This window comes from Canis lupus, chromosome 2 (assembly GCF_003254725.2).
Source record: "Canis lupus dingo isolate Sandy chromosome 2, ASM325472v2, whole genome shotgun sequence".
NCBI classification, from domain to species: domain Eukaryota; kingdom Metazoa; phylum Chordata; class Mammalia; order Carnivora; family Canidae; genus Canis; species Canis lupus.
This window is the reverse complement of record NC_064244.1, coordinates 50,724,096-50,749,179: the sequence shown is the minus strand read 5'-3', so window position 1 is coordinate 50,749,179 and position 25,084 is coordinate 50,724,096. Positions and strand designations below refer to the sequence as shown.

Sequence of the window (25,084 nt, the reverse complement as noted above, 5' to 3'; positions counted from 1 at the left end):
TTTATCACTGTATTTCCAGGGCCACTACCACTGCCTGGAGCATAGTAGGTACTCAAGATTTTTTTTTTTTTTTAAGTAGATGGGAAAGGAATGAGTAATGAATTGATACAGCTAATTTTGGAAGGACACACTCGTGACTGGTCTCTAAATTGGTTTTCGAAATGCACAGAAGATATCTGAAACATCAAAGTATGGTGTAATAATGACTGACACTCCTGTAACCACCATCTAAAAAGTAGAGTATGGCTAAGACCATTTCTGTCAAAAAATGCTGTCTCTCTAAAATTCAAAGTTAACTAACCCAACATTATATTCACTTAACAGAGAGCCATGGATTACTCTGCATGCTCCTGTTCTTCAGCACTATTCAAAAAAGTGTGTCCCTTCTCACACAGCAGCACACGTCGGGACAAAATAGGAAAAATTCAGGACCCTCACTGTAAAGGCTCAGCTCGTTTCAGTTAAGCTGCCTTCCAGAAAGGCTTTGGGCACTTTCATATAACCATCCCCTCTTATCCGGGGTCCCAAATCCAATTCCATTCTAAAATGAATACCAGACCACTTAGGATCCTTTTATTTATGTAAGCCTCTGACTTCATTTTTCTTAAGCATTTGTGATCCCTCAGAGCAAAAAATTAAGACCATCACCTTCAACTTCTCTTCTTTATATTTCACTTCCATTTATAAGCAAGACTGTGCCTGGTGCTCAGAGAATTCAGAAGAAAAAAAAAAAACAATCTATTTAGAAACAATTCCTACTTAACTGCTGTGTCAATTCCTATCCATGTCTCCCTTCTTCTGAATAAGGGGGGACATTTGCATTAAAAACAGTATCTCTCTTACTTAGAATGCACCTGCTCAGGCTGATTAAACCCCAAGTGGAGTCCTAATCCTCTACTTTTGAGATCACTACCATTCTAACAAAATGAGTTATCACTTCTGATAAGACAGAAGGGGGGGGGGAGGGAGAACCAGGACCCGTAAAAACACAATTGTCCTCCTATGAGGTAGGAGTAAAGAATGGACAAAGAGGCAGGAAGAAAGGATTCGAGAAATAAGTACTAACAATATTTTCTCATCAAATTCATAGAAATGTTAAGTTACATTTATAGATAAGTAACATTTCCTAAAAGAAAGTATTGCCCACAGATTTAAGTTCTGTGTTGCCAGAAATGCTACATACGTTTTTTTGTTTTTTCCAAAGGTCATCAGTTAGGGTTGCCTGCTATAACATCAAGTATTACAGACTGATCTGCCCATTTCTAATTTCATAGCATAACTTCATTATCCATAATAAAGGTTAAGTCCTATGAACCTTTAGATTGTACTAAGCTGTAAAGATGTAGTTTTAAGGTAGAAGAAAATTAGTGCTGTAGAGGTCCACTTATTTTCCCCTTCACAAATATACATATCCAATATAATCACTTCATGATAAAAATGCTAGAGAAAAGGACACACTATCCACTTGATACTCCACCAAGATTTCATCTTCCATTGTTAAGCTTAATGGGATTGGATTTTCCCTACAAACGATTTCAGTAATGGCGTGCTAAAATTACAGGGGAACATTTTACATATTGCTCCTCTCCTCATTCTAGAAAGCACTAGGAACCTAAAGTTTCCTGCAATTTAAGACCTATATTTAAAATACTGAAATTCTGGTCTAATGTGTTAGGCTAACATCACACCTTTTTTTTTTTTTTTTTTTTTTTTAAGGGCACAAGTACATACATTGCATTGTCTTGCTAAGAATTTACAAATCTTTTCTAACACAAAAGGTGATCTCAATAAAAATACTTATCATGAAATAAATTAAATACGTTCATTTTATTTCTCTCCGGATACCCTAGTGATGCTTTGGCTTGCTTGTGCAGTAAACAGATATGCCGAAAGTTCCCTGGTAAAATGTATACAAGGTTAATGAAATTTAAAATACTCACCAGAATGGAATCTTCTGAGAATATGCATAGAATTATCTTAGTCACATTGAAACAGTGGGGGAAAATAAGTTTATTTCCTTCAGCAAACCTACTTGGGCATATATATGAGCCTCCTATATAGATTCACAAGCACACATCTGTATCCCTGTTTATGAACAGAACGTGTCTATTAGGAGAGAAGCATATAAGCAGCTCAACAAAATTCTACAGGATCCGGCAGGCACTGATATTACAACATGAATTTTTATGAGTTTTCAGGGAGGAAAAATATTGCTAACAAAGGTTGATAACACAGAACAGCTCCAAGGAAGTGACATACATACACCCCGGGGCTCTGCTCGCCAAGTCCCTGCTGTGCAGGTGGCACAGCCTTAATTCAGTATCCAGTGAGCCCCTGTCACCAGGAGGGACTCAAGGCTCAGAAAGAAGAACCCCATCAAGTCCCAAGTGCAAAACCTTCTACTACAGTTATTCCTATAAAAGTTACTCTCGCCCAATAGTCACACTTCTGTTTGAGGATCAAATCAACTAACAAATGACAACAAAAACATGTTATTATTACTCTCTTCCTCGGTGGATTTCTTGCCACTATTTGCATGATCTCTACCACCCCAACACATGGGTCACAAGCCTGCCTTGGGATGACAGGATGGCCCTCAGAGCACTGCCAAGAAGGGAACGTTGCATTTGTCAAGGGTACTGTGGTTGCACCACATCCTCTTGCTGGCTTAGAAGACCAGAAGGCACTGATGTCCTAGAAAGGCAGACAGGTAAGGATTCCTTCTCCTAGCTCCTCTCTCCTCACATTCTGAAAATAATCATCCTTTCGGCAAAATTAAGTCAAAAAAATCCTCTTCATTAGCTGTTCACCAGCAATTCGCACACTACCAAAGGAAATGAAGAGCACCATCAATTCAATGGGCATCACACATGTTAACAGCTGCCTTGCTATTTGAGGATCCACTCAACAATTAACAGGGTAAACATCTGAAGTCACATCCAGTTAACTGGAGATCTTTTAAACCAGTGTTCCTATTGTTTCTCAGTGGGGAGAAAAGTGTTTATTTCTATAAACAGAGACATTCACGTTGGTTCAATAATTAGGTTGTAGCGAGGACATGACTTTGCAAGGAATTACACATTCACGCGCACACACAACCTCGAACCTTCAAATTACAAAATATTCATGAGCAATGCAAAAAGGGGTGCCAAGTATGCAAAATCCTGTTATTCTCAAGGCACAGGTCAGTACCCATTATGCCAAGGCCTTGGATCAAAGAGGAAGGTCCAGTAAAAAATCCGTGTACCACAAGTTAGACAGTCGAACAGCAACAGAGGAGTGAAAATCATGCCAGTCACTAACCAGAAGACCAGAACCACCCACTTGAGCTCTCTGTAACCCCTGCTTCCTCAGCTGTAGAACGAGGCTGCTGTCCTGGACCTCATGACTTGCAGTGAGGACGAAAAGGATGATCCACACGAAGAAGATCTAGCACAGTTCCTGCTCGCAAAGGGTCCAGTTAAATGCCACTGGGCAGCAAACATCAGCTTTCTCCAAGGCAGTGAAGCCAATGCTTCTACATCCCACCCCTGGCCACTCACAGAACCACCTGGCAGCCTTTAAGAGCCAGAGGCCCGGGCACCTGGGTGGCTCAGCGGTTGAGTGTCTGCCTTCGGCTCAGGGCGTGATCCTGGGGTCCTAGGATCAAGTCCCCCATCAGGCTCCCTGCAGGGAGCCTGCTCCTCTGCCTCTCTCTGGGTCTCTCATGAATGAATAAATAAATAAAATCTTGAAGAAAAAAAAAAAAAAAGAGCCAGAGGCCCAAGGAGTCAGGATCTCCCAGACATGTCAAAGCTGCAAAAGACAATCAAATGTGCTCAAAGCAGAAACCAAAAACGCTGCCAGAGCACCAACTTTCCTATGTAACCACAAATGCCAGCAAGACAGGCTACCTGTTTTGCTTATTGTGCTCCTGGAGGTCTCAAACACGGTCTTTCTCCCTCTATAAGTTTGCTGTTTTATTTCTTGTTATTGGTAAATGGCCCTTCCACGTTTGTGCTTATGTCATACACTCCCCTGAGGGTTCTAAGAACCGTGTGGGGAGAGGACACGTTACGGTGAGAGTTTGAACCTCCCGAGCAAGGGAAAGACAAAGAATCAAGGCATCTGAGCTCCATTTTTTTGTGCTCCATTTTATCTACAAACTTAGTGGCTTAAAACCACCACAGGGTTCCTTTTACTTCACACTTTTCAGAGCCAGGAATTCAGGAAGGGCTCTGCAATTCCACTTTTTTTTTTTTTTAACATTTTCTTAAATAACTGTCAAGATAAGTCAATCTGTTTATGCACAATTTAAGAAAAAAATTAGCTCCTCTCTGCTTTCACTGACCCCGGGTGGGAAAGAACACTAGTTCTGGTAGGAGATAAACTGTGAGCAGTTATTCCGGGGAGCTGGGAGCTTCACTTGCCGTAACCAGTGAGACAGAGGTACCCCTACCTTCCTTGTAAGGCTGAAGGTAGAACTTTAGGAAGTTATGTATGCAAAACACCACTGCAGTGCTCAGCACACAGTAGGCCTTGAGGAAGGCCTAGGCTGAAATGCACGAGCAACATCGAGATAGCCATGGAACACCATTTCAAATTAACACCATCAGAAATCCCAAACATTTTAATGAGCTACTGCTTCTGGTTAGGTCTCCAGGTAACTGAAGTTCCTCATTCTCAAATTTAATGTTTCCTTTCACCTTTAGGAAGAAATTCAGTCAATTAAATCCTTAATGACAGATCTGAAGTTCTCCTTTCAGTCCAGATGTGGACGTGCAAGGTGTCTACTTCCAAGGCTCAGCCTCTCTGGTCGAAACCATTTTTTTTTTCCTGGCTTTATATGTTTTTATAGCGTGTTATTACACACATAATTGAGCACTGCAATTCAGCAACCAATTGTGGATAAGAGCCGCCAGCCAAGCTGTCAGGGAAATTAATTAGTAAAAGGAAAGAAAGGAGCAGTACTTACACCAACTACTTACCCGAGGAAGTCTCGGTCTTCTTTCCTGAATTTGCTTTTACAAATATTTAAAAATGTTTGCCCTTTCAGAGGATGGAGACAGCAGCGCCCACACCCAAATACAGAGAAGGTCCTGTCCGGGACTCATCTTGGGAGCTTAAGAAAGCAAGACCCTGGCTTCCCCAGGGCCTCTCAAAATGTGTGTCTGCAGGAACAGAGTGCTTCACCTCCAAGGAGGCCTTGGGCTTCACCCTCTCCTGGACCAGCCCTCTCAGGAATTCCACGGGGAGAAAACCAGGAGTTCCCCAATCAAGGGACTCAAGTGTTCAGCCAGGCTCAACTGGTCTCGTTCCAAGCAAGGCTGCCTAATTCGTGACAACTGGACAGACAGCAGTGCCAGGCTTCTAGAAATGAATCCGGATATCAAATTTGAACATACAACACTTAAAACTTTTTTAAAAAATTGTTATTTTAATCAACTCTTCTTTGAATTCCAGTCTGAATTGTTCACCTTCCCATGAGGACACAGAATAAATGAGCGATTCAAACACTACAATGCCCATGATCCTCAAGGCAACTCTCAGGCTTTGAATTTGGCTAGTACAAATCTCTCAGTGCGGCCATTCATTTCAGAGCTTCAGCTTCTCTTGAGTTACAGAATCAACTTACTTCCATGCATTTATTTACTCAAGGACTTACTACATTCTGGGACACAGCTGTTCTGAGTATGAAGATAAACAAGACAGGGTCTCTGCTCTCATGTAGCTCGCGGTCTAGTGACGGCAGAAGACATGACAACACAACGAGCTCAGTGCATTAACAGACCTGCGGGTGATGACCAACATAAGAAGCCACCAACTCACTGGGGGCGGGCAAAGAGGAGGGATGGAAGGGAGCACAAGCCTTTGAGCAAAAATAAAACAAAAAGCTCTATGAACCTTATTTGTCCAGACTGTCATACTATAATCTTTAGTCAAATTATACAAATGGCAGGGCCAAGATTTTAAGTTTATGGGGCTACAGCACCTTCAGGAACCCAAGTTTTGCTTGTGGGTACAGCAGGTAGGAAACCTTAATTCACCAAGTCAAATGCACCAAAAAAAAAAAAAAAAAAAAAAAAGTCTCCTCTTGAAATCAAATTAATTCTGAGTCCAAGGCCCAAGGCGAAAAACTGATCTCTCAAAGCCATTCCTAGGAAGTCACACAAAGAGAAGCCTATTATGCTTACTACTGAATCCTCGTTGCCAACTAGACCCCGAGGGCCCTGAAATCCAACACATTTACAGTTCCGTGTCTCTCAGGTGGCACCAGCATCCTGGCAAGGCAAGAAGCCCGACATCTAAAATCCAGCCTCCCTAGGCCCACCAAGGGCCCAGTGAGCTCCTCCCTGGCCAGTGCTGCCAGCGAGATAATCAAGGATCCAACCTTGCTCCCTTCCCATCCAAGGAAATCTGTTTTGTGCTCCCCGCTCTCAAAGGGAAACCACCCTCCACCCCAAGAGGGATGTCAACATTCTCTATTCCATTTAAGAAGTAGGTCAACATTCTCCATTCTATAGATTTAGACTTTGGGAGAGAGACTGAGTAGAAACTCTACTTCAAACTACCTCATGTTTTCCACCAGGCAAGTAACTGCAAAGCAAGAAATTACCACCACACCTCAGTTCCAGCTCCGGGATACCAAAGAATAAAAGCAGAGCCAAATGCTGGTGTAATCGCTTTATGTTTCATTTGCAACATGCGCCCCCACAGCAAACAAAGCACAAGATGCTACAGATAAACAATCAGCAGTAGGAGCACCCCACCATGTCCCAACAGGAGGCTCCGTGGGCCTCTCCCTCAGTGTGGACACTGAGGTTCCTACTCCCCCCACGCCACTGTCTCAGCAGCACCTTCATGCTGGGAAGTGCGCATGGCACCACACCTTTTCAGTCCGAAAGAAATTTGTCAGCTCAAAGAATAAGGAGGAACTTGCTCCCCTAAAGAATGGCAAGACTGAGGGGTCCCTGAATGGTCTTCTGTTCTGTAATACAGAAGACTTCCCATAAGATAATTGAAAACCAAGACTGGGATGGATCATCACCCTCCTCAAAATGCAAAGACTCCCAGAGACCCCAAATATCATTTCAATAGAGACCTAAACTCCTTGACTGTCCAGGGCGGACAGCCCCGTCCTGGAGACATAGCTTCCACTCTGTCATTTCATGCATGAACCCAGGGTCTGCAAGCAGTCGGTATAAAAAGGCGATAGATTTAGGAGTCAAAATTAATAGCACAGCGGTAATTACAAATTTCACAAATCCAGAGCACACATTGGGGTTAAACTAAAAATAACTAGGACAGAGGATCTTTGAAGGCCACTCATCCGGGGCCTCAAAGACTGTTTTCTTAGGTGTTTTTCCAGAGAGTTGAGCAAAGGCTAAGATTTGCTGGGCCAGGGAAGAGAGAACAGAGGTAAGAGGAGGTTCATTCGGGAACTTACTGTTCCTTATAAAAGCACAACCGCCCTCATCATTCCACCTTGGTTCGCACATTTTAAGTAACACCACCTCCAGCAAGTTTTCCCCACCCGTGCTGTACACTCATTTTCTCCAGTATCTTCTGCTGCCTTGCTTTCTAATTTCGTGTGGCTTCTGGAAGCAGCCACCACATCACATGTGATCCCCACCCCAGGAGACCAGAATCGCACACTTTGGAGAAGGAATTTCTTCCCATGCTTACAGAATCCTAAAGGAGACACCGAGTCCCAGGAGTTTTATAGAGAGTAGGTTTTATCCTCGGGAGGTTTACCTCCTTCCCTGCCTCCAGCACTGGGAACTTCCCAACCCTGACAGGCCCAGAGAAATTACCTTACTAAAAAAAAAAAAAAAAATCACAGGATCTGCCTCATAAAACCAGTTAGACTAGGGATGCTGAGGCCTTAAAACAAGTCCACGTAGGTCAGAGATCTCAAAAAGCTCTCAAAAAGCTCCCATGGCCACAGGGCAGGTCCTCAGTTAGGTCAGGTGCCCCCACTCTGACACAGGCCAGGATTCCTGCCAGAGACCCAGAGGTTAACAGTTTCTCCTTCAAGTGTTGCAAGAGTGCTTTCAGGAGAAGGGGGGTGAGCTGGGGGGTTGGGGGGGGGAGATTAAGGGAGTGTCTAAAATCCCAGCTGAGCCAAAATCATCATTGCTCTCAACTTGGCAAATTTCAAGTCATGAGTAATCGAAAGGGATCTCAAAGCAAGGAAAGTTCAGTGCTAGCCTTGGGAGGTAGTCTCCAAAGTGGCTTACCTGGTAAATTCTTACCAAACATACTTTCTCCCTGAACTCTGCCCTCACAAAGAAAAACACAAAGTTCCTTAACACAGTGACTAACACAGTATTTGTGGTAAACATTGATTATCCAGGGTAGGATTAATCTTTAAAAAAAAAATCTTGATTAGAAAGTTATGAAGCTATAAATAAATTACACAGGCTCAAAGAATTCACCATAAACCTATGGAAAAACCAACCTACCGATTTCTCGCTCTTCTTTCTCGGTATTACTTTAGAAGAGAAAAATAAAAGACTTTTTCAGGGGATCCCCGGGTGGCTCAGCGGTTTAGAGCCTGCCTTTGGCCCAGGGGGTGATTCTGGAGACCCGGGATCGAGTCCCACGTCAGGCTCCCTGTGTGGAGCCTGCTTGTGTCTTTGTCTCTCTCTGTGTGTGTGTGTCTCTCATGAATAAATAAATCTTTAAAAAAAAAAAAAAAAAAGCTTTTCCAAGACCGCAACTATACTTGGAGAATGTATCTGTTAGGGCAAATCAAAAATCACTTCATCTGGTACAACACGCTCCCCTCTGATGCTTTCACCTTCAAGGCACCAGGACAATCCTTTCTCAGGAAAATCCCATCAGGGAGGTTCTGTACTTCCTTCCCCTCACCCGCCTTCAATCGGAACCACATTTTCACTGGTTCATAGTGCACTGTGCACATTCAAGTCAATTCATTCTAAGATTTTATTTATTCATGAGACACAGAGAGAGAGAGGCAGAGACCTAGAGAGAGAAGCAAGCTTCCTGCATAGAGGCTGATGTGGGACCCAATCCCAGGACCCCAGGGTCACGCCCTGAGCCAAACGCAGATGCTCCACCGCTGAGCCACCTAGGTGACCCCTAGTTCATTCCAGGCATGCGGTCTCCTAAACCAACTACGTGTTGCTTGAGCCAGGACCAGGTTTTTTAAAAACTTCCTTTGCATAGCCTTTCCTACCCTCCCACCTGCCAACCCCTTCAAGGGCCTTCCAAGAAGTGGATTCAATAAACACCTATTGACCTGACAAAGAGAAAACGTGTGCTGCTCACCAGCTCCACCCCACTGGAAGAAGGGCTGGCAGCAGCTTGGGTACTAAGGGCATCTTCGCCAGCACCTATTAACAAAACAACATGCTAAGGAGACACTGTGACATCCCAGGATCCTGCGGCCACACACTTAGCCCTCTGGTATTCCCTACCCTTCTGTCCTCCAAAAATATGAGCCAAAAAGGCAACGGAAGGAGAGAGAGGCACCAGCCCTGTACCTGCATAATACCAGAGAGATAGCTCCAGCCCCCAAGTTTATTTTAAAATGAGCACCCCACCCCAGAAAGCACCACTGTAATAGGCCCTAGTTTTCTAAGAACATCCTAAATGAGCAACTGTTTTACCCACAAACTACCCCACCCCCAGCAAGAGCCCACCAAATCTGTCAAAGATGGAAAAAAAAAAAAAAAAAACACAATGGTAATTGTGTTATGTCATCTGCCACTTTTCATCTAAGCCCACAGAAAGAACAGCAACAATAATTAAATTTCCATCCTTAGATGTCCTTAAGTGTCAAAATAAATTCCTAACGACTGCAGGTAATAGTAACTGAATAATTCGACACAGTGCCCAGGTGATCACAGGATTTTCTGGAGTATAAAGTAAGCACCCCCTGACATTTTTCAGCAGGACGTAATAACCTACCATCATGAAATCCCTGGGTAAGCCTGTATTTATTTATTTATTTTATTTTATTTTACAATCGGTGTTTCTGTTTCCCTTTAATTACCACTGACAGTCTCTCAAGGGACACAGAGAGGTGCTCTGATGGAGCCGTCTCCACTGCTGGAGCTTAGTTACCCATAAGTGACGTTGATGGGGCCTTCACCACCTCTTTACAAGAGCCGACTGCACTAATCCCACAACTTAGCTTTAACTCTCTCCTGAGAGGAGGCTACACAGACAGGTGAGAGGGAGAAAGCAAGCAAGCAGCTCTCAACACTATGAATAAAACATCCGCTACTTGGACTGATGCAGCCACCCTTTATCAAACTCTGCAGAATTGGGTTCAGAAAACAGAGAGGCCCCGGAAAGCACTTACGGGCAAGCTCCCCAATGGAAGGAGGGTGTGTGGCAATTATTTAAAACCTCATTTAGGGGCACCTGGGTGGCTCAGTCAGTTAAGTGTCTGCCTTTGGCTCAGGTCATGATCCCAGAGTCTCGGGATCGAGTCCTGCATCGGACTCCCTGCTCAGTGGGGGTTCTGCTTCTCCCTTTGCCGCCCCCTCCCACTCTGCTTGTGCATGTGTGCTCACTCTCTCCTTCTCAAATAAAACAAATCTTTACATAAATAAATAATAAAACCTCATCTCTATAGGAACTATATACCTGGTTATTGGAACTAAAACAAAAAAAGCAAAGGAAAATTTAATAACGTCTGCTGCTGAGGGAGAGTCAGACCATGCAAATTTAGAAAATCATTTGCTCTATACCAAAATTTTATGTAGAAAGAACACATGTTTTGGACAAATGGTCCCCAGTTTTAATTATTTCTATTAACAGTGCTTGGTTTACTTAGAAGGTACTCTGATGGGCTTTCTGAAGTAACCATCTTCCACTGTAAATTCCTGACCTTCATAGGTCAAGGTCTTCCCCATGAGAAATGAACTGAAAACCACCAGTGGGCAGTGCTTCTGGTTAAAAAGGTTTTCCCCCCCAGGTGAAGGGGTCTTGGGCATCCAGGAAGGTATCCTTAAGACAAAGGAAGGTTGCTATCACATGGCCAGACCAGAGGCTGAGTTATGAGAGTTCCCTGTCCCCCCGTACTGGGGGATCCTGGTGAAAACCCCACAGGGCAGGACCCTCATCATCCCATCTGAAGATGCTGAGAATTAACACCAGTGATTTCTTGTGCCACCAGCATCCACCTCCAGAAGCTGCTATATTGCCCCCAACACTATAGGCTTGCTCCCCAGTATCCCATTCAGTCTGTGGGCTAATTATGCTTTTGTAGGTAAATCCAGAAACCCAATCACCTCTTAAAACTACCTCTCATGGGACTTCACACCCCAAATTCCAAACAACGAACTTCCAAATAAACTTATAAAACAACCCTGATTGCTAAGGCTAACAACTTAGGCTAGAGATATTAGCCTCTGTTTTTAAAAAAATAAATAAAATACAAACCAGCACATTGGATTAAAAAAAATCTCTTTATTCTGATGTAACTTCATAAACTTTAGTCTACTCCAAAGGCTGGGTAGCTAGGAGCTAAGAACAGTACAGGAGAGCCCTGGCTGCCTGGTCAAGCAGACACAAATCTTTTAAATGAAACAATTTTTTATTTTTTTAAGGTTTTTTTATTTATTTATTCATGATAGTCACACACAGAGAGAGAGAGAGAGAGAGAGAGAGAGAGAGAGGCAGAGACACAGGCAGAGGAAGAAGCAGGCTCCATGCAGGGAACCTGACGTGGGATTCGATCCAGGGTCTCCAGGATCGCACCCTGGGCCAAAGGCAGGTGCCAAACCGCTGCGCCACCCAGGGATCCCGAAACAATTTTTTAAAATCAGAAATTGTGGGTCTAGGACATGGCAATGATAGACTTGTGACATAACACATGGCCCAAGAAGATTAATTCTGCACAGCATGAAAATTCAAAACCCAAGTCTTTTCTGTCTGGAGCCCAGGGTAAAATAAAAAGCAGATTCTGCTTTTAAAGGAAAAGATCCAAAAAATAAAAAAATAAAAATAATAAAGGAAAAGATCCAATTCTGCAATTGGGGTCTCCAGGAGCTAGCACCAAAAAACCATGCTTTATCATTTTCACCTATAACAATTGTTTTTTTCTGATATTTATTTGAGAAAGACAAAGAGATAGGGTGCTAGCAGGGGGAAGGGGCAGAGGGAGACAGAGAATATCCTGGGCAGATTCCCTGCTGAGCGCAGAGCACTAAGTAGGGCTCCATCCCACAAACCTGAGATCATGACCGGATCGGGAATCAAGAGTCAGATGCTTAACTGACAGAACCACCCAGATGCCCCTAGAACAATCACTTCTGATGCACACAACAGTACACTATAGCATCAAATGAAATACAAAACCACCTTGCTATCCAGAGAAACTCCTCTGCAAGGATTGGGGGTTAAGAGAGAGAGTACCCTCAATTTATTCTGATGACTGACAGAAATGTACCAAAAAATGTTAAAAGATGAATAAAAATGCAACCTGAAACTTTTTTTTTCCTATATGCTTAAGTCAGCATAATTTGAAAGGAAGAAGCTCTGAGTAAACGTCTTTGTGAGAATCCCTCTCAAGAATGTGTGCCTATCCACAAATCAGAAAACGGACTACCAAATTTGTCAAAAGAAAAAGGTGAATAGTTCTAGAACAAATTATATACTGATGACAAGTTTAAAATTCCAATGTTTCTGTATGTAAGAGGGAAACAAAAAATTGGAACTGAAAAGGACCTCTTATTTCACCACATGTGAAAATCTTAGAGGCTATAATCCACCTCGCAAGAAGCCAAGACAGATTCGGGCCTTGCAACTCCTCCGCCAATACTCAGCCACTACTCATAAAATTACCAGAATTCCTGCAACCCATTTCCACTGACAGCAGCATTTTCCTAAGCACCACGGAGTACAGCCCAGTATCACTGCTAATGTTGTAAGGCTGGGCATCAATAGTCCACCAGAAATTAATTTCTTTCAACATGGGACCAGTGACAGCTTACTGCTACAGGCATGACTATAATGAATCACCAAAAATTAATTCTAGCCGAATTGTTTCCCAAAGCCAACCAGAAAATTAAAAGTGGTTTACAGTTTTAAACTTTCATTTGTAGAAACTCACACAGTCCATTAGATGATGACCTAAAACTTAGGATCATAGCTTTAAATCCTAGCTCTGACCTTAAGTTCTCCCAACAGACATTTAAACCGAACTCTTCATGCCACAGGCACAGGAGCTTATCTGCTAAGTGGTCTTTGCATTAATGATTATTCGTTTATTCTCGTCACATCATCTAAAGTTCTTTGCTGGGATCAAGAGGCTGGGACGTGAAGGAAAGCCGAGTGTATTATGTCAAAGAGATCCCATAGCTATACCTTCAGTACAGTAGTATGGACCAACTCAGTTATGACATTTTCAAAGACTTTGGTAAAAGTTTAATGAAGACATGCATGCAAAACCCTCAGAATGGTGTCTTGACACACAATATGCCAAAATGCAATTTTGTGCAGTATATTAGTGTCCACTGTACATCCTTCCTGTTGCGGGGATTTGAGTTGATAGGAGGACACTGTTCTCACTCAGAGGGGCTCACTATGTAGTGGGGGAGAGAGACTGATTACTCCACAGACTACAAAACAACCGTACAAAATGAGAATGAAAAAACAAAGGAAGGACCAGAGAAGGCTACGCCAACATTATGCCAATATTAACAACATATACAAGGTCTGGCATAGCCCAGGAACAAAGGGATGGGGCACAACCCTCAGAAAAAGAGCTTCTCTTGCTTCAACTTTTTCATTGAAATACAGTTGGCGCACATGTTACATTAGTTTCAGGTGTACAACATAGTGAGCTATCTTCAACTTTTAAAGTTAAAAAAAAAACTACTTTCATGGACAGTACATGCAGTTTTATCCTCACTCCCTACCTCCTCTTACAGACTTTTACATCTTCAATAGTTTTCGAAGATGACTGATGCCCAAAGTGAGAGCCCTAAAGGATGACAAGATGTTAAATAGTAAAAAAAAAAAAAAAAAAAGCACCTCGTTCCTCTTCACAGAATAATAAGGCAGGAAACCCACACACCAGGACATTAGGGGTGGGGGTGGGGGGATGGAAAACAAGAAAGTGAGAACAAAAAGCTTTTAAGTTTTTAGTGAATCATACAATTCCGTAACCAAAAAAAAAAAGGCTTTTCCCCCAAACATTCTATTCAACTAAAGGTTTACTACCATCTTTCAACTAACGTGGTTTGTCATGTTCTTTTTAAGATTCCAACAGCCACGCTTCAGAGGGGGAAGAAGAAAAAAAAAAGTGCCAAATTGTCAAGTTGCTTCTCTACCAGTGTAACTCCTCCCGGCTGGCCTTCACTCCCTAATTTTAAAACTGCTACCCTCAGCTTGCTCCAGGTGGAAATGTTCTAATTTCCAAAGCGCAACTCCTGAAAATAAAAGTGATGTTGACTTTTTCATAAAATTAAGAGAGTTCCAAATTATAATTTCCATCTCTCTCTCCTTCACACAGCGGACTTGCACCATGCAGAAAAACCACCCACCACCACAGATGAAAACTAGTCTTACAAGATCTTAGAACCACTCGAACCATAAACCAGCAGTAGGCTTAGTCAATATCCACAGAGCAAAACACCAAGAAAACCCAAAGAAATTACGTGGCACGTTAAATATAATTTACCAAAGGAGCATCCCAAACAATAAATACATAAGTTAAAGCATGAAAACACAGGGAGAGAGAACAGAGTCATTCCTTACCTGACAAGCCATTTGCCTCTCCTTCTCTGTGGCTCTCTGATGCTCACAGGACACCCTAAAGATGCACTAACTTAACCTGGCACTCCTACTCACTAGTCACAAGAGAGCCACAAAAATGAAAGGACAGCATCTTCTTGAGTGTTCCTGATAGATACTCTACTGACCTAAGAGGAGTCTGAGGTTTTCCTTCAGTCAAACTTCTCCAAACACGCCTCTGGGGCTGCTGCTCTGCCTGCAAGGACCCACCCCTCCTCCTCTGGGTTTCACCTGAGGCAGCATCCTCACAGCTGCCCTTTTAAAACAAGCCTGAGGTGATGACGACTTCAAAGGAGCCGCAAAGGATATCAATTAAGCTGCAGGTGATTTCATCTAGGCACTCCAGCTAAAACTAAGGGAGTAACCAAGCCAATTTTCTGAGTTTATGTTACGTGTGTAGGAGCTGGACACCTTCCTCTTAATTGAAACGATTTATTCATTAAAAACCCGTTTGTGAAAATAATCCTTTAACCTTTATACACAGAATAGATTTCCTCACCACTGCATCGCATTTCAACACCTTGATGTAGTTTAGGTAGCAAGGATTGCCCTTAAGAAGCTATCTTAAATTTGCAATTTCTGTAATTGAAGTCCCAAAGATATAAGATTTTAACCAATTCTAACCCAATTTTATTTCCCTTCCACTGATGATGATGCACTGAGGCCCTTCCTACATTGTAAAAGGTATACTCATATCTGCTTGAAGAAATGCCTAAGAAACGAATGTTAACACCAGAAGCCAGAGAAATGATGGTATTATTGTTAAAAACAAAGAAAGGCACAAAATCATCAGCCAGGAACGAGTTACATACCTACCTTCTTAGCTTATCAAAAAAGGAGCTGACCAAGTTCTAAGACAGAGGCCAAAAGGCCCAGGTCTGATGTGAGTTTATTAATCTACATCCCAATGCCCAAACCGATTTAGGTGCACCTGTGAGCTTGCAATCCACTGCAAATACCACTAAATTATAAAGTCAAGAATAATAAAATTAAATTTTCATTTTCCACATGATAGCCTATAAAATTAGTTAAGAAAAGAACGCCAATTTGTAAGTATTTCCACTCCCCCGCCCACATCCCTAATGCCCCCCCAGCCCCCAATATCAGTAGTACAAACCACTTGGGCTGAAAGGTTCAGTGGAAGTAAGTACTATAATCAAAATTATATCGACTGTGTCCAAGAGAGGAATTGATGGGCTGGCAAAAGAGTACAAGCTTAGGGTACAGATTCATAGGCTGCCACAGAAACGCATGTGAGACAGTTATGAATTCAAATCATGAAATAAGCAGCGAATGCTCTACATGAAGTGAGAGGGGGACACCTGGGTGCCTCTGGTAGAGCATCTGCCTTCGTCCCAGGGAGTGACCCCGGAGTCCTAGGATCAAGTCCCACATCGGGCTCCCCGCGGGGAACCTGGTTCTCCCTCTGCCTGTGTCTCTGCCTCTCTCTGTGTGTCTCTCATGAATAAATAAAGAAAATCTTTAAGAGAGAGAGAGAGAGAGGTGGGAGGGTCCACCAGAACCTGCCCACGGGCTCCATACATTGAAGTGTGATTTTACCGGATGTGTGCCGCTGACCACGGTCCTGAACCACATTTCGCCTTCCAGGGGAAGGGTTTTCGCTCCCATCCTTCCCACTAAAGGAGAAGGTGAGAGTGTGCTGAGGCAGACAGGCAAAGCGAGGGGAAGAGACAAGTACACAGAAGCTGCTGGAGGATGGGACTTCTGCTGAGCCTTATGTTATGCTTTAACCCCAAAGAACAGCACCAGATAAAAAATTCAGACAAAATATCGGAGACATAAGAGAACAAGAATCTCTGAACAACACAAAGCTGTAGAAACAGCAACGTAGGGATCCCTGGGTGGCGCAGCGGTTTGGCGCCTGCCTTTGGCCCAGGGTGAGATCCTGGAGACCCGGGATCGAATCCCACATCGCGCTCCCGGTGCATGGAGCCTGCTTCTCCCTCTATGTCTCTGCCTCTCTCTCTCTCTCTCTCTCTCTCTCTGTGACTATCATAAATAAATAAAAAAAAATAAAAAAAAAAAACAGCAACGTGAACAGGCGTGTAGAGCGGCGCACCAGGCTGGTGAGAGGAAAACGAACTGCAGCCCCTGCACCAGCATTGGACTTACAGCATAAGTACTCCTAGATTATTTTTATTTTTACCCTAAAGGTTGACATGTCCACACTCCCCCAAAGGGACAAAAATAGAATGGGGTTGGGAAGTGATTTACATGCACGAATTCTCGCACTTTTAAAAGTACTATTGCACTTCTGACAGATTTCCTCTCTGCGAAGCAGCTCGGGTGGCCCCCAGAACCCCTGGCTGGTCTCACCCGACCCTCATGCTTAGGTGAACCAAAGCTGGCTTCCTGAAAATCGTTTGATTTGTCTTGCTAATCAAATCATTGCTAATCAAATCAGCCTCCAAATCATTATTACCTATGATACTTAAGCACACGGCCATGTCACCAGCCTCTCCACACAGCTGACATGCTGCCTTCTTACTAAATTCCTGGGCACAGCTAGTAATTTACACGTGCATAGAGTTTTTAGGATATTATTTAATAAATAATCACAAAGAGCAGGTTCTATGAGTAAAAGAGAGATAGCACCTTAATAGAAGGGTTAATGAACCAGACACCATAAAGCTTCCCCGTTAGTACATTATAAGAAATGCTCCATGAAATTAAAAGTGATAACTATGTTACCTACCTACCTACCTACGCACGAATGCAAGGGCCTGCGACGACTGCCAACCAAACACGCAGGTAAGCATAACGCATTAGAGAAGGGACCTCTACTTTCCGATCATTCCTGACTCTGGCATGGATATTGTGCCTACACTAGCTCTTCCATACTCAGTAATAACAACAAATGCCATTATGAATTGCGTGCTGAGTGCCAGCCATCGTGCTGGGTACTCTACATAAAGCATTTCATTAATTCTCATGCCAACCTGCTGCAATAAACATTGTCATGCCCGTTCTACAGATGAGGAAACAGTCTCAGTGTTAATAACCTTCCCAAAGTCATACAACCCGTAAGTGGCTGAACGATTGTCCTCAGTCTGTCCCCTCAGGCACTACTGGCCCTGACCGCAGAGCAGAGAAAAACTGGCGGCTAGCCCTGACGGGATGAAGGAGAGGAGCACAAGACCTTTCCAGACAACAGTACAGGTTGTGATAACGTGATTAAAAATGGCATGGTGTTTTTTCCATCTAAAAAGGATAATCACGTCTTCTAAGACATACAGGTGCATGCATGCATGCATATACATACACAGCACTCCGTTTATTTCCAACGCCAGGCCACCTTGTTATGGACCTTTCTCATTGTGAGAAATTTTCTAACAGGCTCTTTCTACAGTTTATCATGTTTGCACCCCACATTATAGTCCTTCCATACCCTTCCTCAAAGGGGCAAACTGAGAAACCACTGGACTCATTCATACGTTGTATCCACTAAGTCCGAGGGAATGCACAGCTTTGTCACTCACTGTCAAACAGAGGCAAAATAGAAATACTTGACTTTTCCCTAGAATATCTCAGACCAGAAGTGGAAAGAGCAAAATCCTTAGTTCTCTGATGCCGACCCTTCCCTCTCTAGAAAAATACAAGCGAACAAGTTAGACTCCCAGAATGTGTATTAGCTCACAAACACCCCACTTTCCATCAACAGGGAATCTCATACAACCTCAGGGCAATTTCACCTTGTAGTCCTCTCGGGTAAATGTCTTCCTGCAGTTTACTGTGGAAGTTAACGACTGCCAGGCCCTCTGCTCAGCCCCCAATCCCATTAAGAAAGCTTTTCCTCCAAGAAAATAGTGGGCTTAATGCAACATCGTAGTGAAAAGAAACATTAATATTCACACTATGATAATCTCTTGAAGAGAGCTACATTCCTTTTCTATGATATTTCCCATGTCTTTACCTGGAGCACCTGAACTGCCAGGAATGAGCCCCCATTCCAGGTACACACCATTTATTACGATGCCTTCCTCTAGGTCATCAGCTCCAACCCTGGAACATTTAAAGAGGCCACACAAGCAGTTACCAATGTGTGGGCTCCAAGTTTCCCATGTTCCCAAAACACAAATGCCATCCTACCACGTTCTTGACTCAATCCTTCAGTGGTTCCCAGTACCCTTGGAATGAAGTCCAAAAGGTTCTGGATGACCTACTGCATCTGTCTCAAGCATCATATGCCATGCTGCCCCCGCCCCACGCCAGACAACCTACAGACCCACCGTACTCTCTCTCCTGCTGCACAGCCTCTTACTCCATGCATAGCTTTGAGCCCTTCCCTCCTCCCAGCCATTCCCCAATCATTCCCCATTGGACTCAGCTCACATAGTACCTCCTCAGTGAGGCAGTTCTCACCTCAGACTGAATGAGTTACATGAGACAGACATCCTCCCTCACAGCCTGCTCCTCTGTACCCATTTACCACCTCTGAAACCAACTAATAATCCTATGTTTAGGGACTATCTCCCCCAACTACACTAGAACCTTTGTGGGGTCCAAGCTATCTCTGTCTCATCCACTCTCTCTGGTCCTTAATGCCGAAGCCAATGCTTCACAAGAGTCTCATGCAATATATATTGCTTGACTGATTTTCTGAACTCGTGGCTGGCTCTCTTAATGAAATAGTGAGTCAAAAAAGGAGACTAAATAATAAATGCACCAAGATTTATGCACTACTTTTGTTCAAATTATGAAGCTGCTGTGATTAATAAAATACAAACTCAATGAAAAGCTTTACTGAGGAGCACCTGGGTGCCTCACTGGGTTAAATGACTGCCTTCGGCTCAGGTTGTGATCTTCGGGGCCTGGAACGGAGCCCCGAGTCAGGCTCTGGGCTCAGTGAGGAGTCTGCTTCTCCCTCTCCTTCTGCTCCCATCCCCATTCATGCTCACTCCTGCATTCTCTCTAATAAGTAAATAAAATCTTAAAAAAAGAAAAGCTCTACTAAATCCATGGTTGTTTTTAGCTATTTATTTTCTTAACCAGTCAACACCAGAAATTCATCTGCTGCATCACTATCATGTGCAGGAATCCCACACACACACACCCAGTATTGCTAAAAGCAGTACCCAAACTCAAGCACTATTTAATAGAACAGTTCACAGAAGCCCCATAACCATGCCTACTGTAACACAGGAAACTGTTTCCCAACGTATGTCAACAAAACAAACCCTTTAGCACCACAGAGTATAAATGAGCTGCTTTATATCAAGTTGAAAATCCTTTCACCCACTAAGCCTTTTTTTTGGCCATTCTAAGAATCCTTCAAAGTTTCAAGTTCTAATATACACAGTGAAAAGCAGACTTAATACACAAGTCCCTTCAGAGGTATTTTGAGTAGATCCTCGGTGATTTGGCTTTGTTCAAAATTTACTTGGATCTTGGGGCGCCCAGGTGGCTCAGTTGAGTGTTGGACTCTTGATTTTAGCTCAGATCATGGTCTCAGGGTTGTGAGATCCAGCCCCGCATTCAGCTCTATGCTGGGCGTGGAGCCTGCTTAAGATTCTCTCTCTCCCTCTCCCTCTGCCCCTTCCCTCTTTTTCTCCCCCTTTCTTAAAAAAAAACAACAACAAAAAAAAAAAGGATCTGTACCCATGAGGTATTTTTGATAAGAGATCTAGAGGTCTGAGCATAGTTTACAACAGACAAAAACAAATGAATACACACACAGTCACCCTTCAATCAAATGCACAACTATTTTCAAAGATGTCATTTTTTTCCTTATTCATTCAACCTATATTCACTGCATACCTACTAATGTATTAGAGGAACTGTGCAAGGCCTATGGAACAAAATCCCTACCCTCAAGACGCTCATGACACAGTAAATAGCACCTGAGCATTTCGCTAGTGTCATCACAGTTGCTTTGGGAAAGGACAAAGCGAAGTGCCTAAAGGTCGATCTCAGAAATGTGATGAGAGGAACAATCTAGATCATCATAGATCGACAGAGCCCACTACCTCTCAAAACCTACAGACTCTAAATGCACAGGCTTAGGAAAGCAGCAGAGGGAGTCAGATGCAGTTTATTAAACCAAATGCCATGCTCTAACTGTCCAGTGTTTCACTTTAAGTGCAAAAGAACTACAACTGCTGCCTTGTTAAACCATTATTTTTAAGCCTCAGAAGCATAAAGGGCTGACTTAAATCTGTAATACTTAATAAGGCCACACACATATTGATAGATAAAATACAAAACAGGTCAAATAATACTGACACTACTGGACACATTCAAATCAGCTTAAAGTTACAAAAAAAAATAGCACTGCAATAAATACTCTACAAACTTGAATTCTGCTGTTTTTTTAAAAAGTGATGCAGTAAGTTACTGCAAAAAGAAAAACACTTTGGAAAGCAGTGACTCTCCCAAGCTAGACATAACAACTTCAAAATCTAAACGAACCTCTTCCCATTTTATGGGCTGCACTTAAGCCTTTTAATGCTTTATACTCAGGGCCTTGCTGTAGTATAACTAACATTACACTGATGGTGCCCTGCCATAATACAACCTGATACAAATAAAATGTTTCCCAGCTTATGCCAATAAAATGAGAATTAACCTGAACAGACACAACCTCAGGTTCTCTCAAAGCAGCAGGGTAATTGTGCCTAAACAAAAATAACAAGCCAGCCCAAGTTCGCACTTCCCTTTCAAAAAATTTCCAACACGAATTAACTTGAAAATTAATATGTACTTAGTGCTTGATGCAATATGCCAGAAACTGTGCTAGGATTAAATTAAATGACATTTAGGCATTTTAGGTATAAAATGCCTAACTCTATAATGATTATTTGCATTTAACAGTGCAAAAACCAGGGCTTAGATGAGTCAAATGGCCCACAGTCCCACACCTAGCTAAGGTGGCAGCCCTGGGACGCAAACACAGGTCTTCCCAGTAAACTTGGTGTTTGTAACCTGGCTCTCTTGACTGAATCCTCAAGAACAGTGTTTATAGCTATGTGCATTTTCTCAGGAGCAGGTGGAGAGCTTACATTAGATTCTCAAAGAAGCCCACAAGCCCCACAAAAGTTAAAGAATGAAAAAAGAAAAAAAAAACACACAGAAAAAAGTGCACTGGACTTCAACGCCTCCCACCAAGACCATCACTTCTGTACTCCTGAGGAGGCAAAAACCCCACCGTGACAGCCGCACTTGAAAATTCTCAGAGCAAGTCAAGATTTCCACTCCTGGATAATTTCCAGCAACCCCTGCCACAGAGTAAGTCACACAATCAATTGCAAGACTGTATCCATTTACATCCAATTCTGAGATTTCACAAATACTGACCAATGTTATTTAGTCATCCCACTTTCCAAAACTGTTTCCATCAACCAATCCTCACTGCGCTGCCTGTGAAATAAGCTATCATTACATCCACTTCCGAGAAAGTAAAATACTGTCACCCTGAGGCCAGGCAATAAATCAGCTACAGAATCCGGATCAGAAGTGAGCAGTTCCCTCCTTCCCCTACCCAAGATAGGCAAGACCATGACATTTAACCCCAGGGCACCCTCTCCTAGCTACACAGAAAACGGTGGGCATTTTTTTTCTACCAGCGCCAACGCTAGATCAGAATCTGCTAGTGAATCAATGAGTTAGGGCGTACCCCCAGCTGTTCAACGACAAGTGTGCTCCTCCTGAAAGTTGAGGCAATTGTCCCGTGCCTGGCATCTTCAAAACCAGACTTAACCACTGAGGGACCCTGGCATCTCTGTGGGAGGTGCGGCCCTCAGCTTAACTCCTGGCATTCTGTGCCTAGGATCAATCTGAACGTTCGATCCATCCTAAATTTCTGATTTAAAAAAAAAAAAAAAAAGTATTTGTGGGGAAATGAACTTTATGTTAACTGGTTTAAAACCCTCATTTCTACAGATAAAACGGAATGTCAGGAATGCAACACCTTGCCCAAGGCCTCACAACTGAGGAGCAGAGACAGTACTAGAAAGTGGGCCTCCAGACACCTATCCAGGATCCTTAGGGTGTCCTCCTGGGCGTTGGGAAATCAGCCACGGTTACTGCCAGAAGGTTGGCCATTGACCTGATAGCGTTTGCTCCCTCCCTGCCAGCTAGGACTTCACTCCACCACCTCGTGCCAGCTGCACAATTTGGGTCCAGACTGAGACCCCTGGGAGCCCAAGTCAGGACGGTGACCTTAACTCGCACAGTCTGAGGCACAAAGCCAATGACTCGCTCCAGCTAAACCCACCGGAGAAGAGAGACAGGGCTCTGGCACGGAGCAATCAGTATCACAAGGAATCTATGTTAGGATGAGGTTTTATTTATAGCCCCGCCTGACCAAGACGACTTCCGCCCAAGCAACCTCCAAAGCAAACAACCTTAGAGATAACGAAGAACTCTGTGCGTCCCTAACCGCGCTCCGAAGGCGGAAGGGAGCCGAGGAAGGCAGTGAGAGCTCACGAAGTCCTACTTAGGCTCAGCGCGTCGGACGCGACCCGCGAGTTTTGCAAGAACATTCTCCAAGAGACCAGGGTGGACACAGCGCCCCTCCCCCCCCTCCATCCCCCTCCCCCCTCCACCACCCCCCAGGCAAACCCGAGGTTCTCCATCCAGTCGGGCAATGGGCGCGCACCGCATGCGGGGAACGGTCCGGATGGGGGGCGCGCGGGCGGGCCGGGGCACCCCTCCCTCCGGGGACCGAGGGCGCGCGGGCGGGCCGGGGGACCCGGGGGACCTGGGGGCGCGGGGTCGGGGCACCCCTCTCTCCGGGAACCGAGGGAGCGCGGGAGGGCCGGGGGACCTGGGGGCGCGGGGTCGGGGCACCCCTCTTTCCGGGGACCGAGGGAGCGCGGGAGGACCGGGGGACCCGGGGCACTCGGGGGCTTGGTGTCGGGGCACCCCTCTCTTCGGAGACCGAGGGAGCGCGGGAGGACCGGGGGACCCGGGGCACTCGGGGGCGCGGGGTCGGGGCACCCCTCTCTTCGGGGACCGAGGGAGCGCGGGAGGACCGGGGGACCCGGGGCACTCGGGGGCGCGGGGTCGGGGCACCCCTCTCTTCGGGGACCGAGGGAGCGCGGGAGGACCGGGGGACCCGGGGCACTCGGGGGCGCGGGGTCGGGGCACCCCTCTCTCCGGGCACCCAGGGCGCGCGGGGGACCCGGGGGAGCGGGGTCGGGCCGGGGGACCTGGGGTCCTGGGGGCGCGGGTCGGGGCACCCCTCCGCGCCCCCCGCCCATCCCCTCGGCCCGACCGCTTGGCGGGAAGAAAGAGCTTAGCGGCGGGGACCCGCGAGGCGTGGAGCGCACGTCCCCTCGCCCCCCGCGGCCCCCGGGCAGGTGCAGACAGCACCCGACGGCACGGCCCGGGGCGGCAGGGGCAGGCACCTGGGGTCCCCCCGCCGTGCCCCGGGGCGCCCTACAGCGGCCGCGCGGGCGCAGAGCCGGGGGTCCGGGCAGCGGGGGAAGGCGGGGCCCACCTCCTCGTCCTGCTCCTCCTGGGACGCGCTGCTGCCCCGGGGCGCGGGCGGCGCGGCTGCTCCGGGCGGCGGCGGCGGCGGCGGCGGCGGCGCACGGGCTCCAGGCTCCAGCCCCACGCGCGCCGGGGCCCACGCGGCGGGCGGCCGGGAGCCCGGGGCGCCACCCGGCGGCGGCGGCGGCGGCGGTGGGGGCGGCGGCGGCTCGCGGGAGAAGCGGCGCGGCTCCCCTTCCTCCGACGGAGTTTCGGAGCCCGAGGAGGACCCGGCCGAGGACGCGGCGGCCACCGCGGGGGCGAGGGCGGGGGCGCGGGCGCCGGGGGCGCTGCAGCCGCGAGGCACCGGCCCGGGCCCCGGCGCCTCCGAAACTTTCTCCCCCATGTCGCCCCCTCGGGCTGAAGTGCGCGGCCGGGGTCCGGCGGGGACGCGCGCGCTCAGCGCCCCCGGGAGGAGCAGCGCGGCGCGGCTCCGGGCGGCGGCGGCGGCGGCGGCGGCTCCCGGGCTGCGGGGAGCCCCCCGGCGACTACATGGCCCGGCCCCGGCGGCCGCCCGGGCTCCCGCGCGCAGGGACAGGCCGGCCGCGCCCCGACCCGCGAGCCCCGCGCGCTGCGCCCGCGCCGCCGGGACTGCGGCTCCGCCAGCCGAGCCCGCCTCGGGGCCGGAGCGGGGCCGGCGGCGCAGACGGGCAGCCCGGGGAGCCAATGGCCGGGCAGGCGCGCCGGTGGGCGGAGGCTGCGGCGCCCCCGGCCGCCCGGGCGTCAGGTAGGGGGGCGGGGCCGGGGCGCGGGAGCGCGGGGGGCCCCGGGGCCGGGGGGCGGGGCGGGGCGGCGGGGGGGGGCCGGGCCCTGGAGGAGACCCGGACTCCGCGTCGGG

At 46.3% G+C, this 25,084-nt stretch overlaps 1 protein-coding gene across 6 annotated transcripts in view; it reads right to left on the bottom strand.

Annotated features, from left to right (window-relative positions):
- Positions 1 to 24,841, bottom strand: part of MAST4 (microtubule associated serine/threonine kinase family member 4) — a 544,916-nt gene extending 520,075 nt beyond the window's left edge. For all 6 annotated transcript variants that reach the window (XM_049103363.1, XM_049103372.1, XM_049103368.1 and 3 more), the window contains exon 1: positions 24,215 to 24,841. In XM_049103363.1, the coding sequence (XP_048959320.1) occupies positions 24,215 to 24,592 (378 nt within the window). In that variant the 5' untranslated portion in view covers positions 24,593 to 24,841. The remainder of the gene's footprint in view (positions 1 to 24,214) is intronic.
- Between the last annotated feature and the right edge of the window lie 243 nt (positions 24,842 to 25,084).